General features: G+C 35.0%; 1 protein-coding gene across 4 annotated transcripts; it reads left to right on the top strand.

The window, feature by feature from the left end:
• The first annotated feature begins 221 nt into the window (after nucleotides 1–221).
• Nucleotides 222–20,087, top strand: LOC129262345 (uncharacterized). 4 transcript variants are annotated; one of them, XM_054900452.2, is made up of 5 exons: nucleotides 222–374; nucleotides 9,284–9,781; nucleotides 15,448–15,673; nucleotides 15,837–16,070; nucleotides 16,580–20,087. In XM_054900452.2, exons 2-5 carry the CDS (start codon nucleotides 9,426–9,428, stop codon nucleotides 16,703–16,705), a joined length of 942 nt encoding a protein of 313 aa, XP_054756427.2. In that variant the 5' UTR covers nucleotides 222–374; nucleotides 9,284–9,425; the 3' UTR covers nucleotides 16,706–20,087. The 4 variants fall into 4 exon arrangements, with proteins under 4 accessions (XP_054756427.2, XP_054756428.2, XP_063955999.1 ...); XM_054900453.2 differs by having other exon boundaries at nucleotides 263–463; XM_064099929.1 differs by lacking the exon at nucleotides 222–374 and adding an exon at nucleotides 7,814–7,986.
• Nucleotides 20,088–24,448: the final 4,361 nt, after the last annotated feature.

The raw sequence follows: 24,448 nt of genomic DNA, 5'->3' as shown, positions 1-24,448 counted from the left end.
TGATCAGTGGAACCTACCCGCGATACTAGTCTGCTATGCAGACTCTGAATGGCTCGTGAAGTGGGGTCTACAGCTGGTTTGCGAAGCAAACTAGCCTGAAAGGGCGAGCGAAGCGAGCCATTTCTGCAGCTCCAGTAGACCTAGTCTGCTATGCAGACTCCTTGAATCAGCTGTGATACACACACTGCAGATGTGGGTCTACGGTTGTAGACTACCGCGATACCGGTATGTACCAACGAACGTGGAGGGCAGCATATCACACGAGATTTTGTCAAATATGTTCTACTATATATAAGATTTATATAAAGAAGGCTGTGGAGTGTGGAGTATAAATGTTTTCGGCCATGTTATCTAGTATCATTCTTAAATGACAGGTAAGCCTGAAATACATGTAACAAGTTAGGGAAAGCAAAGCTTCAGTTACACTCGGTCGGAGCAGCAGAAGCAAAGCGAGAGAAGGCAGGTAAGGCAAGTTGAAGTCGGAAAAAACATACGCTCAGCTCAGTGCCAGGCCGCGCCGGGCTGGCCCCGTGGCCGTGTATGACCTCAGGCTCGGCGCTCGCGCTCTCGAGCTCGTCTTTCCAACTGGGGAATTCCGAATATCATGAAGACATGAGACATGAATATGAAGTTTATCGATATGTTCTTTTTTATGGTCCTTCTTTTTCTTTTCTCTCTTCTATTCTCCTCTTCGTGTTGTTGTTGCTGTTTTTGATGTTATGACAAAAAAAATGGAAATCATCACAGTCAAATGATACCAAAAACTCTAGTCTAATTTTCATCAAGGAATTATAGTTATTTCAGTTTAAGTCGCACATATTCATCCAAATTTGTGGCCATTGTCTTAATGTTAAGTCAATGGAATACATAACCGATTTTGTGACCATTTTGAACCCAAGTCTTCAACAGGCTCTAAGTCTAACTTCTTTGTTTTTGAACCCTTTGACAGTTTGAGGCTTTGTCTTTTAATAACTGAAGTAATTTTTTGTATCCATGGAAAGGTGAAAGAAAGCTCAATTGATGTGTAATCATGTCACTTTGTTTGTATTTTTTTCTTAATATGTGTACAATAAATTCTTCTTATTCTGATTTACGCAAAGTAACAATTGTCTATTTTTTTGCCAAATGAAGGTGATCATGATAGATAATTTATATAATTTAGTTGGCATCAAAACAGCATCATGTGGTAGATAATTTTCTTAATGAAGTTGAAGTATTTTTTTTGTAATTTCTAATGTATTTCTATAAATTACAAGCTTTTTTCCAAGTTTAGTATTGTATACATGCATGTACAGGGTCTTTTTTGACGTATGAAAATTATCATTCCTTTTGTATTTTGTATGACCAAAAATACAAGTGTGCTATTTTCTGATGTATTTGATTGTTTCACCTATTAGTTATGTATTTTATTGTTTCAACAGTTTGTTATACATGTATAATATAACAGGCACAGACACAGAATGAGAAATTTAATACCCTAGATAGGAAGACAACATACAAGATTGACCTGGAAACTTGTCTGCAGAAACAACTGTATTTTTCCAGTAGATCCGGTATAAAGGTATAAATATGTAGCTTTTGATTTCAGAGACCTTGGGCATTTGATTACAATTTTTTAGGAGGGATGAGCAGCTCAGTGTTTATGTCATTACAAGTATCGAGAAGGATAAAAAATAAAAATTAAACTAATAATATATATATTTTTATCAGTTTTCAATGCATTTCTATTATAAATTCAGATTTTAGAGTGAAAGCACTGCACATATACTTCCATAAAAAATTATGAAACAAAACACAATTAGCAAGATTTTGTGGAAAAGAACTTCACAATGCAAACTAACCAATCTCCCCATTGATAAACTTGAAAGGCACCAAATTATTACTTGAAGACAAAAGAAAAGGAAAAGAGTGGTCTATATCTTTCAAAAAAAAAAAAAAAAAAACATCAAAGCTCTAAACAAGAACAAAAACAGACATCAAAGCTCCAAACAAACACTCAAAACAAGAGAAACAAAAGTGACAAAAAACTTGTACAAATCCCATCCCCATTTTCCAGTTATAAACACAACCCCCCCCCCCCACCTGCACCCCTCACAAAAAAAAAAAAAAAAAAAATAGAAAAAAAAATACAGGACTTAAACCCATGTGGAAATGAAATATTCTTTCCTCTGAGTTTTCATGTATTTCCTAGTACAAGAGTGAAAAAAAGTTAAACAACATAATTGTTTCATTATTATTAAAAATTCAATCCAGTCTCCAAATAACGACACATGATTGAAAAGTTTCTATATATATATTTTTCTTGCATTTTAATTTTAAAAAGTCAACATTGATATTCCACTTTCAAAAGCAAATCCAGTTTCCAAACGATGAAACGTGATTGAACAATCAACCGCCTTGACTCTTGAGTCACATAACCTTGGGAGGAAAAAATATTTTTGTGACAAAATGTTGTATGTATTAAAATCAATACATATCAGAATAATAATCTATGGTATAATGATAGAAATTTTTAGAAAAAGGCACAATATTATCAAACAATTCAAGATCCATGACAAGGGTAGCGTGCGACTCTTATATCTGGCCTGCGTGTTGATAGAATCGGTTCATTTTTAATATAATGCTGATCAATAGTAACAGAAAGACTAGGTATCCTTGTTTGGAAATATTTTCTACTAACCATTACAAAATTTATGCATCCAAAAATTTGATGAACTTTCAAGTGGCGATATCCATATTTCACAGGCGAGTATCCTTATTGAAACTTACATATACAGAAAGTGTACAACGTGCACTGTCTGAAAAAAGGCATAAGACCGCATGCCACTATGTGCGCATGCGCAGTTGTTAACTCCATTTTCGAGGAGAGAGCCAGACAGAAGCGATGCCACTTGCAGCAAAACCGTGCACGGCCAGTGCAGCCAAAACCAGCACTCGCGATGCGGCGGCATTCACACATACCTAATAGATCTCTACTGAGTCTAACGTTAGGCCTAATTCTTCTCCTTTCTTCCTCTCCTCCTGAGTCCTGTGAGTGTGACTGTCCTCCTCACATGCCTCATTTGTTAGAGGTGCTTGTGAAAAAATTGGGATTATCCCAGAAAAAGAGGATATCCTCATAAAGTTAAACCGAGACAAATCATGTCATGATAAATTGAGATTGTTCTTGTTTATAAATGGGGACAACTTCTTTTTTTTCACTTACCCCTGCGTAGCCAGGAGGCAGTCCTAGAGAGTAAAATCATTCACTATAAAAAGTGTGCTTACTCTCCACGGAGCCAGGAATTGCATCCCATACCTGTGCATGTACCGCGAAAAAAACTGAAATTTCCGCCCCCGAGATTTCTACTTTCCTTGTAAAAGATTAAGCCCTAAATCATGTAAATGGGATACTACTTAATATCCGACATTTCTACAATATTGATTTCATTTTTAAATAAGAATTCATTTAAAAAACGGGGAAAACTTGCCGAGATGTTTACGTCTTGTTTTCTTTGTTTTTCGCCAAGCTACAAGACACATATTGAGGATATGCGTCTTATAGCTTGGCGATAAACATTAAAGTGCATGATCTTAAGACCTATTTCTTCAACCATTAATGCCTTCGACAACTTAAAAATAAAAATTTATTAAAAATTAGTTTTGTATGCATATAAAGTACACTCTAAATCTTGTTTTATCATCACTCACTGATCTGACTTACTTCCTATCAGGGCTGGTGCCCTTATATGCTAGAGCTCCTGTGAGTTCTGAGCTGACCGGGCTTGCCCCTTAAATTGTCAATGAACGGAGCAGCAAGTAGGAGGGCACCAGCCCCCACCAGGATCTAGCTAGGAATTCCAGTGGGTGATGCAAAACTGTTCTTTTTAAAATTATGTACCCAGTTGTATTTGTTAAGATCTCTTTTTATTTGTTTATATTTGTTGTTGTTTGTATATCCAGAGGAACTGTTGCTGGGCTAGCGCCATGAGCGTTTCTGGACGGTGTGTGCGCTCAATAAGATATTTCAATTATTATTATTTAATGTATAAAGGCCCGGTCCCACTGCACTTACGGATGCGAAGAGGATGTAAAACGGAAAAATATTGTGCCATCCATTGGAAAATATTATGTACCGGTATCCGTTGTGTGCTCATTGCATACATTTACGTGCTTCATACGCTCTATCTATCGAGCATACATCCACTGTGATTTCATCCGCTCAAATCTTTTAGTTTTGAGCGGATGAAATCACAGTGGACGGATGCTCGATAGATAGTAGACTCCACAAAGCTTTTGAATTTTCACCATGTACAATGTAAATCCACAACATAAACGAGCATCAAACGTTCCATTTTCCTTTATCATCCGTTAAACGTCCGCTGTATCATCTCTGCATCCTCTGGGCATCCTCTAAACTCACATAAACTGCAGCTGAACAACGAAAAGAGGGACTAAAGATAAGGTACATGGAACGTCTATTCATCGTTAGTGGCACGGAAATAGAAAGGATGTATAAAGCCATGTATGTACATGGTGTATGCATCTCGTAAATAAAGTATTAAAGAAAACCTGGTAACCCCTCCAGAGCTGCATCCGCTTCCATCCGTTTTCATCCGCTAGGTTTCTGATGAACATCTGTTTAACATTCGCACTACATGTACATACTACCCACCTCCGTTCAAAAATGCAAAATTTTGTCCATTTCTGGAGCAGATGAAAATGAATGGAGCAACCCCCGAAATTTTGCTCATCCACTTTGTCCTTTATGAATACGTTTTTTATCTGTCGGCCAGTGGGACCAGGCCTTTATTGGGCTGGTTCTAACAGTTACGAACCAGGCCAATAATACAGTACATTGACTTCAATGGGGCTAATTATGTATTCATGAGGTCATAGCTCAGGCCCCCATGGACCGATTCTCACCAAATTTTGGATGTGGGGGGTTTTTCATCATGCTCTACCAGAATATGGTATCAAAAATGCTGAAACTTTATATGCAAAATAAGTTTTTTATGCCTTAATCACTTTGGTACTCTATACACATGTGTTAATATGTCATTGTGATAATGGATACTTGAAAAAAAAGTCCAGACTCATTCATACCATAAAGACAAAGAAAAAAATAATTATCTTCTTCAATTTTGATACCAACAAAATTTATTTTGAAAATTAATGTACATCAAAAAAGAGTTGGAAAAGACAATGCGAATTCTACTTTGAATACTGGGTACAGAGAGGTAAAATTTAAGTTGTAAAATAAGATGTACATGAAAGCTATAAACGATTGCAAGCAGTTGGGGGATCTAGTGTATCTACATAAAACTAGTGTGTATAAATTTTGCCTAAAAATGTAGCTGTGCAAATAAAAGTTTAAAACTTTATAAGATAATAAGCATGTTTTTTAATATAAAGTGCAATTCCATGCCATTTTCACATCACTTTTCAACCTTCTTTTTTTTTGTGGTAATGATAAAGTACTACTTGGTATTCATGTAAAAAACATGTCAACCAACAAAAATATGTTGTCCATGGATGATTTAGAGGTAAAAATGTTGGTGTTGCACGTAACATTTTTTGGTCCCATACAACACACTTGTAACACTTTCACCTTTAATTCACCCATAATCAAACATTTTTTGTTGGTTATCGGTATTTCACATGACTACCACCTATAACTTTATCATTATAAAAAAAATAAAAAAAAATTTACTGCTCAAGCATTTACCTAAAAGAGAGAATAGAAATTGTAGAAATATCATGTATGACACTTTGGGATCTCCCTATAAAAGATATTTTAAAAAAAATATTTTGGTATTTTAAAAAAACTTAAGATATTGAAAATAAATCAACAAAGATCCTACATGTAATTACTGTTGATAAGACTTTGTCCCTGAATCATCTCCATCATGTATGACATCATCTACATGTATGCAGCATTCCAAGTGATGGAGTTCCCATTGTTCACCCTAATGCCCTTGTAAATTACAGGTGCATGGGCAACGCCTAGATTGTTGACGTACATGTAATGAATAGTCATTGTATTACATCATCCTGAAGGGGGAATCCCCCTTGTCATCCTTTGTTCAGCTTCAGACATGTTGATATTCTGCTCTACTGGTCAAAGAATATCATATGAAAGTGGTGTTTGACTCTGAGAGATGCACAGTATTGTTTATGCATTAACATTGTAGGTTAGTCTGCAGACTGCAGGCCTAGACCCTGATTGAAACTTTAATCTACAAGTGTGTCTCCATGCAAAGACTACTGTAGCACATACAAAGTGAGTGAGAGGTCCGTCAGTACACAAGGCATTAGTACTTACAATGTAGTAGACTGCGCATTCAGACCCTTAACTCCAGTGAAGGGTCTGCTGAGTCAGCAGACTACATTACAGGCAGGCTAGAGGGTATAATATTTGTGATGGCACTGTGACATCATTATGAAGTCATGAATGGAGGGAGATCCCTTTATATGTATTTTTTTTCAATATGTCGGCTCAACACCAGATTTGAATTTCAGATAGTGACATTGACAGATTAGTGTGATGCATGATTCTCACTCATCAGTGGAGGGAGATCCATAGGTACATTGCGAAAGTCCTAGTGTATTTCAGTCTGAATGACATAAGATTATACATACACTCTACACCTTTAAAGGGGAAGTTCACCCTGACAAAATTTTATTGTAAAAATAGCAGAAAAAATAATTTAAAATATTGCCAAAGGTTTGAGAAAAATCCATCAAAGAATAAAAAAGTTATTAGATTTTTAATTCTTTGATTTTTGACGTCATATGCGAGCAGCTTTCCTACATATCGAATGGTAAAAAAATTGATGAAACATCATTTTCTCAGAAAATTAAAAATTGTTTTTATTGTACCTTCAGTATAACAATAGACAAATAATTTCCTACCAGTTTCTAAAAAGAAAACAAAATAAGTCATCACGAACCAATAAAAAATTAAAATCTATGCATTTTATACTACATAACATAATGGGTAGCTGCTTGTTTATGATGTCACAAATCCAAAATTCTAATAACTTTCTTATTCTTCAATGAATTTTCCTCAAACCTATGGCCTACGCCATTATTTATTATTTTATTTTTACAACAAATTTTGTATGTGGTTAAGTAATAAGCACCGTTGAATTTCTTTTTCTTTCAAAGTGATATGTACACTATGTATGATATACAGTGGCGTTCCCAGGATTTTCCAAAGGGGGGGGCAAATTCGTCCGCCAAAAAATTTGACAAGCAAAAAAAAAAAAAAGGTCTTCAACCACAAATAAAGGATTTTGTACCAGAAAAAAAATTTACATGCAAAAAAAAAAAAAAGGTCTTCATGTTCAAAAGAGGGGGCCACTTGTGGCTCATCAGGGATCAGTTGTGACTTGTCAGGGGGGGGGGAGTCTGCCCCCCCTTAGGTACGCTAGTGATGATATACATGTACATGTAGGCCTACATGTATCTTCAAGTTTTGAGAGGTGAGGAACAATTCCTGTTCATTTGCATATTTTGAAAATGAATTTTGGGATGCTTGTATTAGCATGGACCTATGGTATTAGTCATGAACTGTTTACCGCATTATTTGTGGTTGACCTCTTTATGTACATTGTGGTCTTATCAGTGAGTTGTTTTGACTGGAGCGGGGATTTTTGGTATTTAGTCTTTGCCACAGACCTTCTTGTACGTCTTTCCCCAAATTGAGATTGGGAGTTATTGCTACTTTATATGAACCTGGATATCAGTTTATACAGGAAATCATAGCTGTACAGTCATGATTACATGCAAGAATAAGCTGGCCAATCATGTTCTCACATTGATCAAGGCCTTCTAAAGGTTATTGTGGTCTGGAGAGCCAGACTAGAATGTAGGCCTTTTACCGCCTTTTTATAGGTTAAATGAACTTCACCCCTCAGAAGCAGTTCAGCCTTTGAGAGATAAACATCACTACATTCTGTGATACGGATCTACACGTGTACATGTAAGCTGCTTTCATTACCGGTACATATGATTTTCTTTTTCATTTATCTGAAGAATTATCGCTGAGTTTTGCTATGGTTCAAGTTAATTACGAGTCTTGTATCATTATATAAAATTAGTACAGTTCATACATGTTCGTTTCATTGTTATTTTTTTATGGCCTACATGTAACTGTTGCCTTGGTCTTGGTCTAGATGATGGCAAAGTACATTTCAAATTAAAAAACAAAAACAAACATCTATACTACCGGTATTTGTGTTCCATGTGCTGTGTTATCCTTTGTGTCAAAAACTTTTGTTGTATTTGATGGTAGATGGGGTTTTGTAGATGAAATCAAAGCCCTTTTAATAAAGCTTGGCCTTTTTGCTTCCAGTGGGTTGCACAATTTCTTTTATAATTGTTCTTGCCTATTAAACAAAGCAATAGGTAGATACATAATTATACGCCTTTTTGTAACCCATTGAAAGCAAATAGGCCAAAGTGCCAAACTCTGTAGATAATTGAGTGCTCTATTGCATCCAACTTCACTGGCAAGCCGCCGTGTACTGTCTTCTGTAAAGCCTGGCAATGTGTGATCGTCTCTTTAGAGGCATGTTTTGATTAAAGGTACTCATGTGAACAGACCTTTGCGTGTTTATGATTTGTTTACACTTACTACATGTACACACAGTCACACACGCACTCGGTCAGCGAGATTGCATGCGGCACTGGGCCAGTATATCATGAAGATTCAGTGTGAATCATATTAATTTAATGAGTACGTGTGAGAGTGAAGGTGTATACAGGTGATCTCCTCCCAGACAAATATACACAGGCCTTGACTGATTCACGAGTATTTCTATCCCATGTGTAATCCATATTAAAAAGAGATGATTTGCCTCGCATAGTGGTATATATATTTTCATACTTTCACTGAGGAGAATTATAAAAGAGAAGCTGCTACTGTATTACATTTAAGTTGTTCATTTGTTGTCTAGGTATGCATGTATGTTGGTTTCATTTTACTTTCTGTGAATTTCATAATTAGTATTTTTTTTCTCTGTTTTTCAGTCATCACAAAATTCTCTGAATAAATAAATAATATAGGATTTATATAGCGCACATAAACTATCCACCAGGGCACTCCCATATTTTTAATACCCCGGCTATAGCTTGTCTCTCAATTCTGGTGCTCAGCTTTTGGGAAAATTACCTACAACTAACAAGTGACATTTGTTTCCTTTTGCTTTTATTAACATAATTATCCTGCTTATGTATCTGGAGCTGTAGTTTTGATTTGTCTAATAATACACTGATCTCCTTTTATTTCAAATTGCAGGCTTTCATGAATGAAGAGAAATTGATGAGCTTTGATCAAGATTGAGCAAGAGAAGAACAGAGTCAGAAGAAACTTTTTTTTCGTTTAAAAAAAACATTTCAAAGACTTTTCTATTTCAACAATCACACAAAAACACTCAAACATGGAAGAAAAACAGTCTCGGGAAGAGACCCTGAGAAACGGAAACAGTCAAACAACGTCCTCATTGCTGTCCACAGGAGCGTCCAGCCTTGTCCCCAATGGTCAAGAACACTCAGAGATGTCTCCAACATCCAAGGAGTTCAGGGAAAGCAGCTTCGCAACCCGGAGAAAATCGTCGCAGTTGCTGTCTCCGCTGCGACTTAAGCAGACCCCCCAGGGTGTAGATATGATTGACGGAGTGCAGAACAGGTCCGAGGTGGAGGAGGAAGGGGTGGAGCTGTTTAGTGTCTTCTTGGGGAACGAGCTCGAAAGGAATGGTATCCCGGAGACTCTCATCATCGAGAGAGCAGTGACTAGGTAAGATTCATCCTCTGTTGATTTCATCTTTTCCATTCATTCCATCGTTATTTTTACAATCTATGTTTGTCTTGTTTGCTTGTAACACTATATTTCATTATTCTAAAAAAATACAGCCTAGTTTTAATAATAGATAGTGGGACTACAATTGGCAAATTTACAATGAAATATTTTTTTTTTTTAGATTTCATTTGAGATGTACATGTTTATGGGTATTAGGGTTGACAAAAATGATAATTCAGTGAATTTTCACCATCATTGCATGTACCTGTAGAGGAGAAACATTCAAATTAAAGATCATATCCTTTTTTATACCCCCATTCATACACTAATGATCTCAATAAAGCCTGGGAGTGAAGTATTTGCATATGAATAGCTCCCCTCAGACGTGAAAGCAAACTTTGATTGTTCAGTTGAACATTATCCTGCTGTGAAATGTACTGTATTTTCAAACAGTGTCACAACAAATACATGTTTATTTGAAGTGCATGGCACTGCACTGGGTATTGTCATTTCAAATGTTAATGGGCCTGTAGTTGTATTAGTACATTGGGTATATTCACACATGACAGAACATTTGATAGAGTGAAATTATTTATTCACCAATACACTTTTATCTTGTTGTAATGATTCGATTTTGATAATTTTTCATTTTGTAACACATTTGATTTGTGTGTGATTTTTTTATGCTAAAAAAGTATGAAAATCAATAAGAAATTATTAAAAAAAGAAAAAGAAACATCACTGGAAAGAGGGGTACATACATACAGAAGTAAACAGTTTTCTTAGACCTTATTTTGGGGGCTATTGTGTTATGTTTTTCTGATACATTATATTATTTCTATCTAATCTACATAATATTTCATATTTTGCATTGACAAAGTTGAGCATTTGCTTTAAAGTTGAGTGTTGAGACAGAAGGTTTTAATTTTTGAACATTTATCAAGTGTGTAATTCAAGAGTTCTTTAGCCTGCCTGTTTCCTGACAATTGGTTTCGTTTATTAAGAATCACCACCCTTTTCTTGCAAACCTAATGCTAATTAATGCATAACGACACCTTTTCCTGTCTGAAGTTTAGAAGCCTTAATACATAAAAAGGATGTGAATGCAAATGAAAAAAAAATGTGTATGCCAGGACAAGATTGTGTTTCTTTCGTGTCAAGCAGGCTTCCTTTGTTAACCAAAAAAAAACGTAATATACTGGTTACCGGAAATGCTAAATATAATTTACATGTGCTTCATGTTTTAATAGGCATATTAATACAGTCTTGTAACGAATGAAGAAATAATGGGGAATTGCACTAGAAAAAAAGTTTCCATGTTTCTGTCTTTTTCCCCCTTCTACATGTATCTTCAGGACCAAAAATAACATTGTCATTATTATTCATCTTAAAAAATGACCAATTAAAGAACTTCATTTGCCCAAATTTACAGGCAAAGTATGTACATGAACATTTGTACATTGTACATATGATGTATTAAGTGGTATTCCCTTGCATGAATCATTAATTGTTATTGAGCACTACTAATGTTTATGAAAATGCATAAACCAATAATATTGAGTCATCATTTGGGTGTGGTTCTGGAATCTCCACCATCTCAAGAGGTTTGTGACATCATCATCTAATTATAGCATATGATGTCATCAGATCCAGGGTAGCTTTTATTGAAGGATGTATGGAGGAAACAATGGGACAAAGCTTTGCAGCCCAAATCTTCTCAATATTACCCAATTTGATAGGATGATTGTGCAACACTTGTTATTGGAGAAGGTGGATGTTTTGAACTACATACACAGTATACACCCAGGGATGGGTTCAAAAGATCAATATTGAGATCAGTTTGTTTAGGCTACTAGAATAAGGTTTAAGGTTTTAATAGGGGATTTTGAATGAACTATTGTGAAATTAGAACTTTTGAAATGCATTTTTTCTTATTAGTACACTACACATGTGTATGTACATGTAGAGGAACAGAGGAGGTGTTTAAATTTACTTTTTACACATCATCATCCTCACCATCACTGCTTTGTATTGAATAGTCATTGCTCAATCAAAAGTTTACACTATTAAAGTAGAATGTACTCTGTGCAAGAGTTTACTTAATGATTATTAAAAAGCTCCATGATCTTTCTGTGTCATATTAAAATGTATGCATTGTGCAATTTGTTATGTTGACATGAGGATACAGTAAAGGGGTGACTGGAAAAATCAATGCCCCTATTTGGGCAATTCCTCTTATTGGGGGATTTGTTGATGTCAAAGTTATTCAAGCATATGTTCAATAGACCAGTGCAGTTTAATAGCTTATTTGCATACAAAAAGTATGTAGACACTAGACAGCTTCCCATACAATGGGAATTAATCACTACGATTTTTCTTTTTGTATCATATTGAACTATTATGCATTGTGTCATTCCCCCCCCCCCTTATTTTGGTAACTCCCCTTGTTGGGAGATTTGTTGATGTCAAAGCTAATTCAAGCATTTGATATATTAAACACTTTGAATAGAGCCACATTTTAGTAGCTTATTTTGAGAAAGATCCTTTGTTTATATACTGTTTAATGAAACCTTATTTTATTTCCTATGTTTTATTGAAATAAATACGTAAAATTTTACATAATTTACCAGATCTTAAAAACTTTTTGTTTCTCTGATGATACATGTATACATGTGGATGATCATGGAGAGCTAGTCAAAGTAAAAGAAATTTCTTTTTACATGTATCGCCTTTTGTTATTAGTTTGCATTTATCTGACATTGGTAGACGTATTATAGGTCTGCCGTATGAATTTATAGGATGAATTCATTAGGCCTAATTTTTGTCGCAGTATTAAACAGGGGGGGGGGAGAAAGGGTTGGTCAGTCAGTCCAACTATAACAATTAACACAAAATACCAAGAAAATCATGTTTTTTTATAGTTCAATATGGAGAGTTCTTGTTTGTTACAATACAATGTACATGCATACATGTATGTACCGGTATGTATGGGGGAAATAGGAAGATTGTGGGTCGTTTTACACAACTACACATGTACATTTTAACATGTAAAAGCAGTAACAGAACAATAAACTATCATCATAGCTTCATGATACAATACAGTTCAATGAAACACGTTTACAGGACTTTACCTTGAAACCCTTAGATGGACAAAGGCATGTTTTGTGTACAATTACAATGCCTCACCCCTCAATGCATAGCTGAGTCAGAATGGGATTAAAACAGAATTTATAAACAAACTGTTTACAATGAGCACCAGGGAAACAGCTTATCTAGTGTGTATTGTGGCATCCCAATACTACATAAACACCTCATTTGATTGGCAGATTGAGCCTCTGTCTGAAGATTGTTGGGGTCAGTAGTTCACTTAAGGTCATACTGTATATGTACAGTAGTTTAATAGTAAAGACCTCTATTTATGACATACATGTATGGTAAATAAATTTATGTACATGTATGTGGGGATAAATGTCTATTCAATATTCTAAACACACAATGATTATTAATAATAAACTTTTGTTGTGTACTTTTATTATATATATAGGAGTAATAATAGCAAGTTAGCAAAACATTCAATGTATGTTGCTTTGTTTTCTTTTATGAGATATGAGACTACCGGTACTTTTTATCATGTACTGTAGTTAACAACAACAACAGTTCATAATGGAGTGTGGTCATTTTCCATATTACAATGCATGTACATGTAGGCCTAAACTTGAAAATACAAAAATAGATCATTAACACTCACAGTAACAGGTGATTTGTACACCTGCGAGGAAAAGGCAGTTACATACATGTACATGTACATGTACCAAATATCGGTACTCAAAAGTTAGAGCTGGATAACAAAGAAACATGTTTCAACTTGTCAGCAGATGATGTGTTCATTAATATTATACGTAAGTAAAAAGTACCATCTTGCTTTTGTTTGAGTGCAGAGCAGAAAAGTAGGAGTTTGTAAAGTGCACCTTTTTTCCAGAATGCACGAGTATTGGTGGATGGAGGAAACATGATACATGTACATATGTCAGGGGGGGGGGGCTATTTTAGTATTTCCCAATGATTTGCTAAAGAAAGGAGTATGCCAGTTTTTATTAGTGTAATGCCTGCATAGTGTGGTTTATCTAATTCTATTTTAGTAATCCTATTTTTACCACACAAGGGTTTCCAAATTTGGCACTTGCCAATGAGTCTCATAAAGAGTATCAATTGATGAAAAGGGCTTCTAAATGTAGGGAAGTTTGTGGTTTTATCTATTTCCTGCCTTTTCTGTGTGTTTTTTTTAACTACCATTTTGCTGCATGTACCAACACACTAGTAATCAATAGGCCGGTGATGGTGAATCATATATCATTGTGTAATATGTATACATGTACCATGTGGAATACAGGCCTGTTTAATACTTGCATTGATTTTGTATATTGAAATGTACTGGTATTATTTGTTTTCATCCGGATGTAGACTGAATAAAACTCTCGTTGATTATATGACATACAAACTGTACTCTGAATATTAATTTCTCCTACACTAAGACATCCATTCCATGCTTTTTAGACAAGTACATGGGGTCTTGAGCGATGTCGCCCCCCCCCCCCCCCCCACAAAAAAAAAATACTCAAAAGAGCCCTGGAAAACCCCATTCACTGCAATGTTAAAGCTTTAATAGGGCAATATCCATTGTTGCAGAGTTTATGCAGTACTAAATTAGGTTTTGAAAAGTAGCCCCCTAAAATAAAATAGAAATATTTTTTGCCTGTTACATGTATCATTTTAGATGCTATTGTGGTCATACTGTGAAGATGTTTGTTTTAGAATATATTGATGTGTGAAATGAAAACAATTGGTACCACTCTGTGGCCATGCCCAAGGAGAGCAGGCTTCTGTCTGGAGTGATGCCAAGATCTTTGTTTTGATGCAGAGAAAATTGTTGCCCCATTTGAGAGCAATGAACTATCTAGACTGGGTGTATTCAAGTAATATCATTAGAACATATTTAAAGAGGAGGTCATGTCAGGTATATGTACATGTAGGCCTATATTAAAGTTGACAACTAACATTAAAATGTATGCACGAAGTGTTTTTTTTATAAATTTTTATTATTACTATTTTCCCATGTTTGGGAGGTAGGTTACTATTCAAAAATTTCTTTCAAAAAAAAAAAATGGGGATGATCAGGATACATGTTTGTCTACAGCTATTTTTATATTTGGATCAGTGCCAAATCATCTGCAAAATACCATTGTTTATAAAATTTACTTTGGCTACCAATACCACTTATCTGTTTTGGTCTTATGCAAGATCATTTCTAAATTTAGAGTTCTCATCTTGTTTACATCTGTGTTCTTATGAAACTTTTTTGGAAAGTTTTCAAGGGTAACCCCTTTTTTTGTTTATGAGATTATACAAGTATGATTGTCGTGTTTAACAATGATTTCATTTTCTATCTGACTTTTGAGGGCTACTGTAGAATCCAAACAGGAGCCAGCAAGCAGCTGTGATAGAACCATGTATAGATCTGCCTCTTTATTTTCGATATTTTGTTTGAACCCTGTTCATCAGTTTCTTTGCTACAGATTCATACAGTATTATTATTAATATTATTATTATTTTGTATTGTTTTCTGAACCAGAATTTCCTTTTCTCTCTCTCTCTCTCTCTTTCAGTGCGACCTTAGAATCCAAGCAAAAGGAGCCAGCAGTCAACGTGTCTGCCTTCCATTTTGACCAGCGTGTTGAGTCGACAAAGATGAGCGCTAATGGCAACCTTACACCATCATTAAGGATGTACAAGAATCCAAATTGGGCCAAAAGCGGGAGAGATCTGAGGCTCCTAGCAGACCAGTTTGCCTCCTCGAGAGAGAGGGCTGGAGTTCGAGAAAAGGCTAGAGAGGTACACTTGATTTTACTTTGAAATTGAATGAATATTCCAATATTTCCTGTGAAATTATATGTGCATTTCGTAGTATTTCATACATGTACACATTTCTTTTTACTACATTCTTCATGAAGGTCAGCAATATATATAGTAACTGACAAATTTCTCTTCCCCACAGACAGTAGGTGACAGCGAGATCTCCGCGGCCATGTTCTGGGATCTCCTCTCCGAGCTTTTCTTCCAGGGAACGATCACCCGCGAGAGGATCGTCGTCCTCTTCTGCTTCTGCAGCGATGTCGCTATCTTTGCCCTCCAGAGGAATAGCATTGACTACTTCCATCGCTTCATGGTGTGGGCCCTCCAGTACATCCGAAGCAAAGTCTGCTCATGGGTTGCTGATAATGGAGGATGGGTAGGTCAAATGTTCCCCGGGGGGTTCAAGAAATCTCTTTGCAATTGATTGCGATTTCTATTGGAAACATGCAGTTGATTAATAAGTTTCAACTGTAGGAAATTAATTGTTACTTTCTGTTGCAAAAAATAATCCAATATAGCTTTAATATTCGCATATTTCAATACAATGAATACAAACATATTTTGTTTGCTACAAATGACATCTTAACATCAAATTTTGAATTGATCAGACCTTTCACAGCTGAGATCTGAAGTTGAGGGAGGTCAATATAAAATTTAACCCCCCCCCCCTCTTCATCCCCACAAAAAATTGCCTTGAAAATTAAAATAAACAGTGTTAAGGGTATATTAAGCACTTTATATGTACCTTTACTTTTCCTTCCAATAGTTTGTAGGTCCCTTTGTGACAACTGTTCAGAACATTATATCATGTTGAAGACATCAACCAACTGATCTAATCATATCTAGAAGTTTGTAATATTTACTTTTTTTTCTTTTTTTTTGTAGGAGGCAGTTTTGTACCTCTCAGTCAATTATATCACTCCTTTGGGGAAGATTGCCATTGCATGTGCCCTTGCTTTTGCTGTCTACAAGCTCGGTAAGTTCACAGTCACCAGCATCACCAAGCGATAGCAGGGTCTCCAAGACACCAGCTGCTGACGAAGCGATGGCAATGGGAGATCAGCAAGGATGGACTGCCAGGTGGTTTAACGATGGAATTGTTCGCTCTGTCAAGTCCGTGGTCTTTTGAGCAAATAACTTGATGTTAATGGTTGATCTCAGGTGAAGTCCTAAATTTAGGATATGGCACTTTATTTTCTGGTCGCGGTCAAAGTTATTTTGTACAAAGTGGCCTATTCCAAGAGATCAAGATTGACTTGTCTGGCAAATATTCAATCTTTCAGGGATGCTCACTTTCAGGCAAAAGCCTGATTCCAGGTCCTGACAAATTTTTTCTCCCCATAGTCAAAGCGTTTTCTAAAAAAGTTGGTCTTTCTCTGTGATATTCAGAACTTATGATCAGTTCCTGCAGGAAGCCATGGTCTTCATAGACCAAGACTATGATTCTGCAGAGGGTTTCTTAACCCTGAATCAAAGGCAGCAGAAGATTGCACAGTAAAACCTCTTTCTGGAGGTTTTTGGATACCTCTTGACTGAGTAGATACATGTATATCTGGATACAAAGCAAAGTAGCTCGGTATATCTGCTCTCCTTGAGCATATGTACAAATCTGCAAATGTACATTTGTGTGAGGTGTGCCAGTCATGTAAAAATGATATACATGTATTACCATGTAGTATGTTATCAATTTCATTTTATAGCATGTGCAACAAAATTCAAATGCACCTGTACATTTATTTTGCATACTGATTTTGACACCTTATAATGATTTTAATATGGTGACAATCATTACTGGGCAATCATTGATCATTGGCATATGGAAAAAGAAAACATTACCAGAAGACATGTCGATAATCTAGATTTATATCACACCCATAACTATTCTTGATCTAATCAAGTATTTCTGCTACTTCTGTTACATGCATTATCTCTGTTAATATTTTATGTCTATGGGGTGTATATTGTTTGTGTTTGAATGGCAATGCATGATCAACCACATTTTTCTGGGCTATTGCAAGTTTGTATATATTATTGTTCAAAAATTGGGATGATATGACCATGGAATTGCTTCAACCATCGTTTGTAATTTGACCATTGTTAACGCTGTTTTTTGTGAGATTTCAAATTTAGCCCTTCTTGTATATTGCTCAACAGAAGAAAATAAAGCCAAGTGCAAGGTTGAATGACAAGTTGCAATTTTTCGTTGATTTCATACATGTATATTATAATGGCATGTACATGCAAGAATCTCATATTGCCTAGGCTATGAAATTGAAACTGTTCTTCTCCTGGCATTGGTATCAACTGTTAAAGGGCTGTTTGCCAGTGGCATCACTGAGCAAGCAAAGGTACCTACAGCCAGATGTTGGTGTCCATGTGCCATCCATATTGATGTACTGAGAGACTATTTCTTACAAAAGAAAAACCAAAGCGCTATTTTTATGATACAGTGTGTGATTGAAGACATGGTACTAATTCACATTTATTTTTAGCAAGATATATCAGTATAACATAGGAATCTATACATTACATTCTCAGATGTGAAATGATCTCATAATCAGATGAAAACTAAATTATGTGAGTGGGGTCATTTACACTTTTCTTTTCCATGGTACATGTATACTCTCTGTATTAGAAATGCAACTTCCTAATGCACAAAGTGCTATGATGGAAAATCTGCTATAATCCTAATCCCTATCTTCATCCTATCTTAATCTGAGCCAAAATCCTATTGCAACATTTTCTGAAAGTGCAAGTATCGAGTCACTATCTTTAACTGTGGCCTACCAACCCCAAGGGCATAGGCTAGGGGTGCACTGGGATGACTGGGTGCATGTGCACCCTCCCGCTGAGATAGAGGAGTTCCGACACTGGCAAGCAAAATGAAATTTTTACCCCTTCTTCTGCTTTCAACAGCTGATTTTCCAAACTTTAGTTCCACCTCCCAAGACTCCCCCCCCCCCCCATACCACTTTTATAGTTCCACCTCCCTTTTTCAAACCAGCCTAAACCCTTGCAACCCCAGATGGTTCTTGGGCAAAATTTGCCTAATGGTAATCTAAGAAATCAGTAGTCTATGGGTTAACCCTGCAAAATAGACTTTCTTCAGCATTGATATGCAATATAATAACCAGGTAAAGAGTGGTGCTACTATCTTTTTGTATAAGTTTTGGTGTGTTACCTGTGCTATGTACCATAATGCAGTAGTATGGATTGATGAAAAGAGGGTATATACTGTGATTGATGGCTTTGTTTGAGGCTGTAGTACTATACAGAAAAGAAATTGCTTTATTAAATGTGAAATTATGACAGAGGGTATATATGTCATAAATATATATGTATAGCGAGAGAGAGAGGGTGAAGTTGTGCATTTGTGTGAAGATTTATTACAGAAATGAGAAATGAGTCTTTGAGAGGTATGTTGTAGTATTAAAAAGGCTTAAATGTTTAAGTCTATATTTAAATAATTTGACATGTGTTGAAACTGTCACTCCAAGAAAATATAAAGATGTTGTGTGATTTAACACTTGGTTTCAAATTCAGTTGCGTGCCCAAGAATGTAGTAACATGCAGGTAACTTTGCCTATTAAAGTCAGATCTTTTTGGGAGACAAAATTATAATAGATTTAAAAAGAAATTTGATCAGAGGTATTAAACACATGCCTTGCATGATCTGGTCTAAGAAATTGCTTTAAACTTTTTGACTTATAATAAATGGAAGTCTAATTTGTCATGACTTTTTTTTAACCTGTATTATTTGTTAATTAATTTATTTATTATTCATATATTTATATGTATATTTGTTTGTTTATATTCATTTTATTCTCCTCTGACACTGAAGAGCAATGACCGTTATGGAATATTTGAGAGATAGTACGTGTAAAAACTGGTTCCATGACATTTGCTTGTGATGAAAAATCTGCAATAGACTGAAATTCAACCTTAGCTTTATCCTAATCTTCATGTTCTGAACCGCTTTATTCCTCTGAGTGGTTCGACTGAAACGAATAAAGCATTTCAGAAAGCAAGTTGTAGTTTTTAATGTTGTGTGGTCTCAGTGTGCAGTAGAATGCTATGACTGAAGAACTAGTCTCCATGAGCAAAAATATGTATGTTCTGATTGTAGAATTAAAGTGAGAACTCGTGATAATAAAAACAATTAACTCGGGTAGTCAATCTCCTGGGTCTGGGATAATAATGGAATATTTTATGAAGCAGTTGATCAGCAATTTTAAATTTTGTTATAAGCTGCTGAAATGCTTGGATGTGATTGGCTCATAGATAATTTGTCATTGAAAATCACAGACAAGATGATTCATGGAAAAATTCTCAGAATCCTGTTCAACTCCGGGGAAATTTAGCTTTACAAGAGTATTTTGATCTGGTCAGAAAAGTTGCTTTTAGTAAGAAAAGATTTATGGAAGGCAATGTATACATACAGAATATAGTAAGTGTTTTGTGATGAATTGCTTCATTGTTGATGGATATACTGTAATGTAAAGGCTTTACAAGCCCTGCTGGGTACAGAATAGAAAAATGTAAACTCTTTTTTTTGCCTGCAGTTAATACACTTTCTTTGTTTGTCAGTTTTTCTTCAAGGAAAGATTGACCTTAAAGAAACTGAAAATCTGTTTTATGTTGGTGAGAGCGAACTTTTTGACTCGTTGACCCCCCCTTACATGATCCATTGAAGTGAACACACGGATGCTTTTGCCAAAGCAGTCTATTGATTATTTGTTTTTAGAATTTCCAAAAGCAGTCAAAGGGTAGTATATATCTGTCTGTATTGTGTAGTGCAACTGTTTTAATGGAGAACAGTTTTCCATATCTCAAGTAAAAGATTTGTAATTATAAAAAAATGAATTATAGAAATGAAATATTTGTAGAAATGCAAGATTTATTTTTGAGAAATTGAAATTTTCTAGATTCTAAATGTGATTCGTGCATTTGTTTCCAAATGAAAGTGCTGCACAAGACTCAGGACTCAAAAGTCAGGATAGATGTTTCTTCAGTAATCCATCATTTGTGTTAAAAATGATCAGAGTATCGGTTTATCGTCTCCTTTATAGTCATCCCATACTTTGTACTTATGCTGCTACAGTCAATTTACCAGTAGAATGAAATGAAAAAAATGTGATTAAAAGAAATTCCTTTTAAAAAATCATGTATGACTTTCATTCACCTGGCTTGAGTATATGTATTTGTTTTGTTTTTTCTACCATTTATTTATTTGTTTAATTCAGGGATGTAACCAAAGGTTCATGACATCATTATTACCTGATAATTTAGAGATAAAAAAAAAAAACACCACATGGTGGTATCAGTAATAATTGGAAGATTTTAGCTGTTTTATGTATGATTAAAAAGCCCAGCGATATTCATAGAATACAATGCTGAAGGGTTGAAAGTGGTGTGCAATGAATTGAACCCTTGACTCTTCATGTGTGAAGTCAGGGGCCTCATACCACGGCACCTCCACTGGTACCAATGTGCTGATGATGATGTAACTATCTTGATTGTGAAATTGAATCAAGTATATCGGGGGGTGTTTTCACAAAGTTTTAAGTTTGACTGAAAGTCGCACTTAAATTCCTTGCAGTGTGCGTTATAAAATGCATCGCCTCATTGGTCAAATCATGCAGAGGATGCATCCTACTTCATACGTATAACAAGCAGTGAGATTGCATGTTAGTTAGGGATGGTCCAAATCGGATAACAAATAACGAAGTTGTTGAATTTAATGTTTATAAATATTTTGTGAAAAGTCGTCATGAATCAAGTATATTGGGGGTGTTTCACAAAGATTTAAGTTTGACTGAAAGTCGCACTTAACAGGTGGGCTGATGATGTCACATCCTCACTTTCCTTTTTCTCATGTTATCACATGAAATCATAATTCTTTCATTTTTTCATACATGTGTAAATGATGTGTCTCCATTATGATGAAATAAATTGTGGCAATAAATAACTAATGCACTTAATCAGTTGTCAATCCAATTGTTTTAGTTCTTGGTAGACAAATTTTGAATAAACCTAATTTCATATAATTAAATACATAAGAACAAGTGGGGATATGACATTATCTGCCCACCTAATGACTATCCATAAAGACATGCCTAGAACTGTTTCACCGGAATAATGCAAATCTTTAAAATTCAATAACTTCGTTATTTGTTACCAGACTTTGATGAAATTTTTCAGCATTTTGCTCTGTGAATTTTACTCTATTTATTTAGATATATTTTCAGCCTGGAGCATCCTTTTAACTATTTGTGAAACATCTCCCAGATGACCTCAGTAAATATGAATTCTTGTGAATGTAGTTTAAACTGAAGTCAGTAGGATGAAATATTATGGTAATAGACAATTTGTTGTAGAATCAGTTTTTGGTCAATGTATAGAGACATTTCTAACAAAACTCATATTTTCATAATTCTGATGAACCTCTTCATGACCATGTTGCCTTTTTTCAACATCTATACACAACTTAACATTTCAGGAAACAATTTGATGTGAAATAGTTATATTAGGCACTTATCACTACAGGCTTGTATATATATATGTGGAATAAAATTACGAACTGTCTGTACTTTAAAAAAGAACTACTTAAAAAAATTTATTTATCTGGGGAAATATGGTATATTTGTAGCTTGATATCAAGTTCAACATGTTAACTTATTTGTTTAATTTTTTCTCAATTATTTACAAGGATGTGTTTGTGAATATGTTCAACTTAATTTGCTTGATTTGAACTGGAATAATGTACATTTTTTTGTATAATTTATAAAAAAGAATTGTATACATTATGTTTTTGATGCTTTTGTTATTTTTGCCAACTGTTGTAAATTTGCCACAATAATTTATTTTGTCAAGATTTAAGTAATAAATTCCTCATTGAAATGATATGATTTTTGTGTCAGTATGAGTATGTAATGTTCGTATATTGCGTTACTAATGAAAATGATGCAAGTCGTACAATGTATCCTATGGGACCACATACATGTAGATTAGGGGGGGGGGTGTTTTTCACAAAGAGCAAAATGTGACTTATGAAAAGTACACTTTTAATTTCAAGTTGCATTTGGTATAGAATGCATCATCGCATTGGTCAGATCACACTTGCCACCGGGGGGGGGGGGGGGGGGGGGCTACTCGAATTATAACACGATACCTATGTGCCACACCAAAGTCGAAAATAGGGGGCTCTGGAACTAAATCTTGGTCTTAAAATGGGGGTCTCCTGAAAGGCTCTTCGATTAATGATTGCTAAAAATTGAATGCTCTAGAACTAACCACGTCAAAAATGGGGATCTCCAGAACGTAGCATGGTAGAGGAAGTGTACTAGCTCAAAATCACAAGAAACCACAAATCTGAGTGGCACATACTTGCGCCTTGCAGGGTACAATATACTGCATATCAATCAGTGAGATCACACATTGAATACCACATGATGTCACATCCTCACTTTCCTTTTTCTCATGTTATCACATGAAATCATAATTCTTTCATTTTTTCATACATGTGTAAATGATGTGTCTCCATTATGATGAAATAAATTGTGGCAATAAATAACTAATGCACTTAATCAGTTGTCAATCCAATTGTTTTAGTTCTTGGTAGACAAATTTTGAATAAACCTAATTTCATATAATTAAATACATAAGAACAAGTGGGGATATGACATTATCTGCCCACCTAATGACTATCCATAAAGACATGCCTAGAACTGTTTCACCGGAATAATGCAAATCTTTAAAATTCAATAACTTCGTTATTTGTTACCAGACTTTGATGAAATTTTTCAGCATTTTGCTCTGTGAATTTTACTCTATTTATTTAGATATATTTTCAGCCTGGAGCATCCTTTTAACTATTTGTGAAACATCTCCCAGATGACCTCAGTAAATATGAATTCTTGTGAATGTAGTTTAAACTGAAGTCAGTAGGATGAAATATTATGGTAATAGACAATTTGTTGTAGAATCAGTTTTTGGTCAATGTATAGAGACATTTCTAACAAAACTCATATTTTCATAATTCTGATGAACCTCTTCATGACCATGTTGCCTTTTTTCAACATCTATACACAACTTAACATTTCAGGAAACAATTTGATGTGAAATAGTTATATTAGGCACTTATCACTACAGGCTTGTATATATATATGTGGAATAAAATTACGAACTGTCTGTACTTTAAAAAAGAACTACTTAAAAAAAATTATTTATCTGGGGAAATATGGTATATTTGTAGCTTGATATCAAGTTCAACATGTTAACTTATTTGTTTAATTTTTTCTCAATTATTTACAAGGATGTGTTTGTGAATATGTTCAACTTAATTTGCTTGATTTGAACTGGAATAATGTACATTTTTTTGTATAATTTATAAAAAAGAATTGTATACATTATGTTTTTGATGCTTTTGTTATTTTTGCCAACTGTTGTAAATTTGCCACAATAATTTATTTTGTCAAGATTTAAGTAATAAATTCCTCATTGAAATGATATGATTTTTGTGTCAGTATGAGTATGTAATGTTCGTATATTGCGTTACTAATGAAAATGATGCAAGTCGTACAATGTATCCTATGGGACCACATACATGTAGATTAGGGGGGGGGTGTTTTTCACAAAGAGCAAAATGTGACTTATGAAAAGTACACTTTTAATTTCAAGTTGCATTTGGTATAGAATGCATCATCGCATTGGTCAGATCACACTTGCCACCGGGGGGGGGGGGGGGGGGGGGGG

Source organism: Lytechinus pictus, chromosome 5 (genome assembly GCF_037042905.1).
Source record: "Lytechinus pictus isolate F3 Inbred chromosome 5, Lp3.0, whole genome shotgun sequence".
NCBI classification, from domain to species: domain Eukaryota; kingdom Metazoa; phylum Echinodermata; class Echinoidea; order Temnopleuroida; family Toxopneustidae; genus Lytechinus; species Lytechinus pictus.
The sequence above is the reverse complement of the archived record's forward strand: the minus strand, read 5'-3'. Positions and strand labels throughout refer to the sequence as shown.

Bases quoted from the DNA above. Each gene is read 5' to 3' on its own strand.
- LOC129262345 (XM_054900452.2), top strand. From the start codon at position 9,426: ATGGAAGAAAAACAGTCTCGGGAAGAGACCCTGAGAAACGGAAACAGT. The intron at 9,782-15,447 runs GTAAGATTCATC...TCTCTCTTTCAG, and splicing joins ATCGAGAGAGCAGTGACTAG to TGCGACCTTAGAATCCAAGC. The intron at 16,071-16,579 runs GTAGGTCAAATG...TTTTTTTTGTAG, and splicing joins TTGCTGATAATGGAGGATGG to GAGGCAGTTTTGTACCTCTC.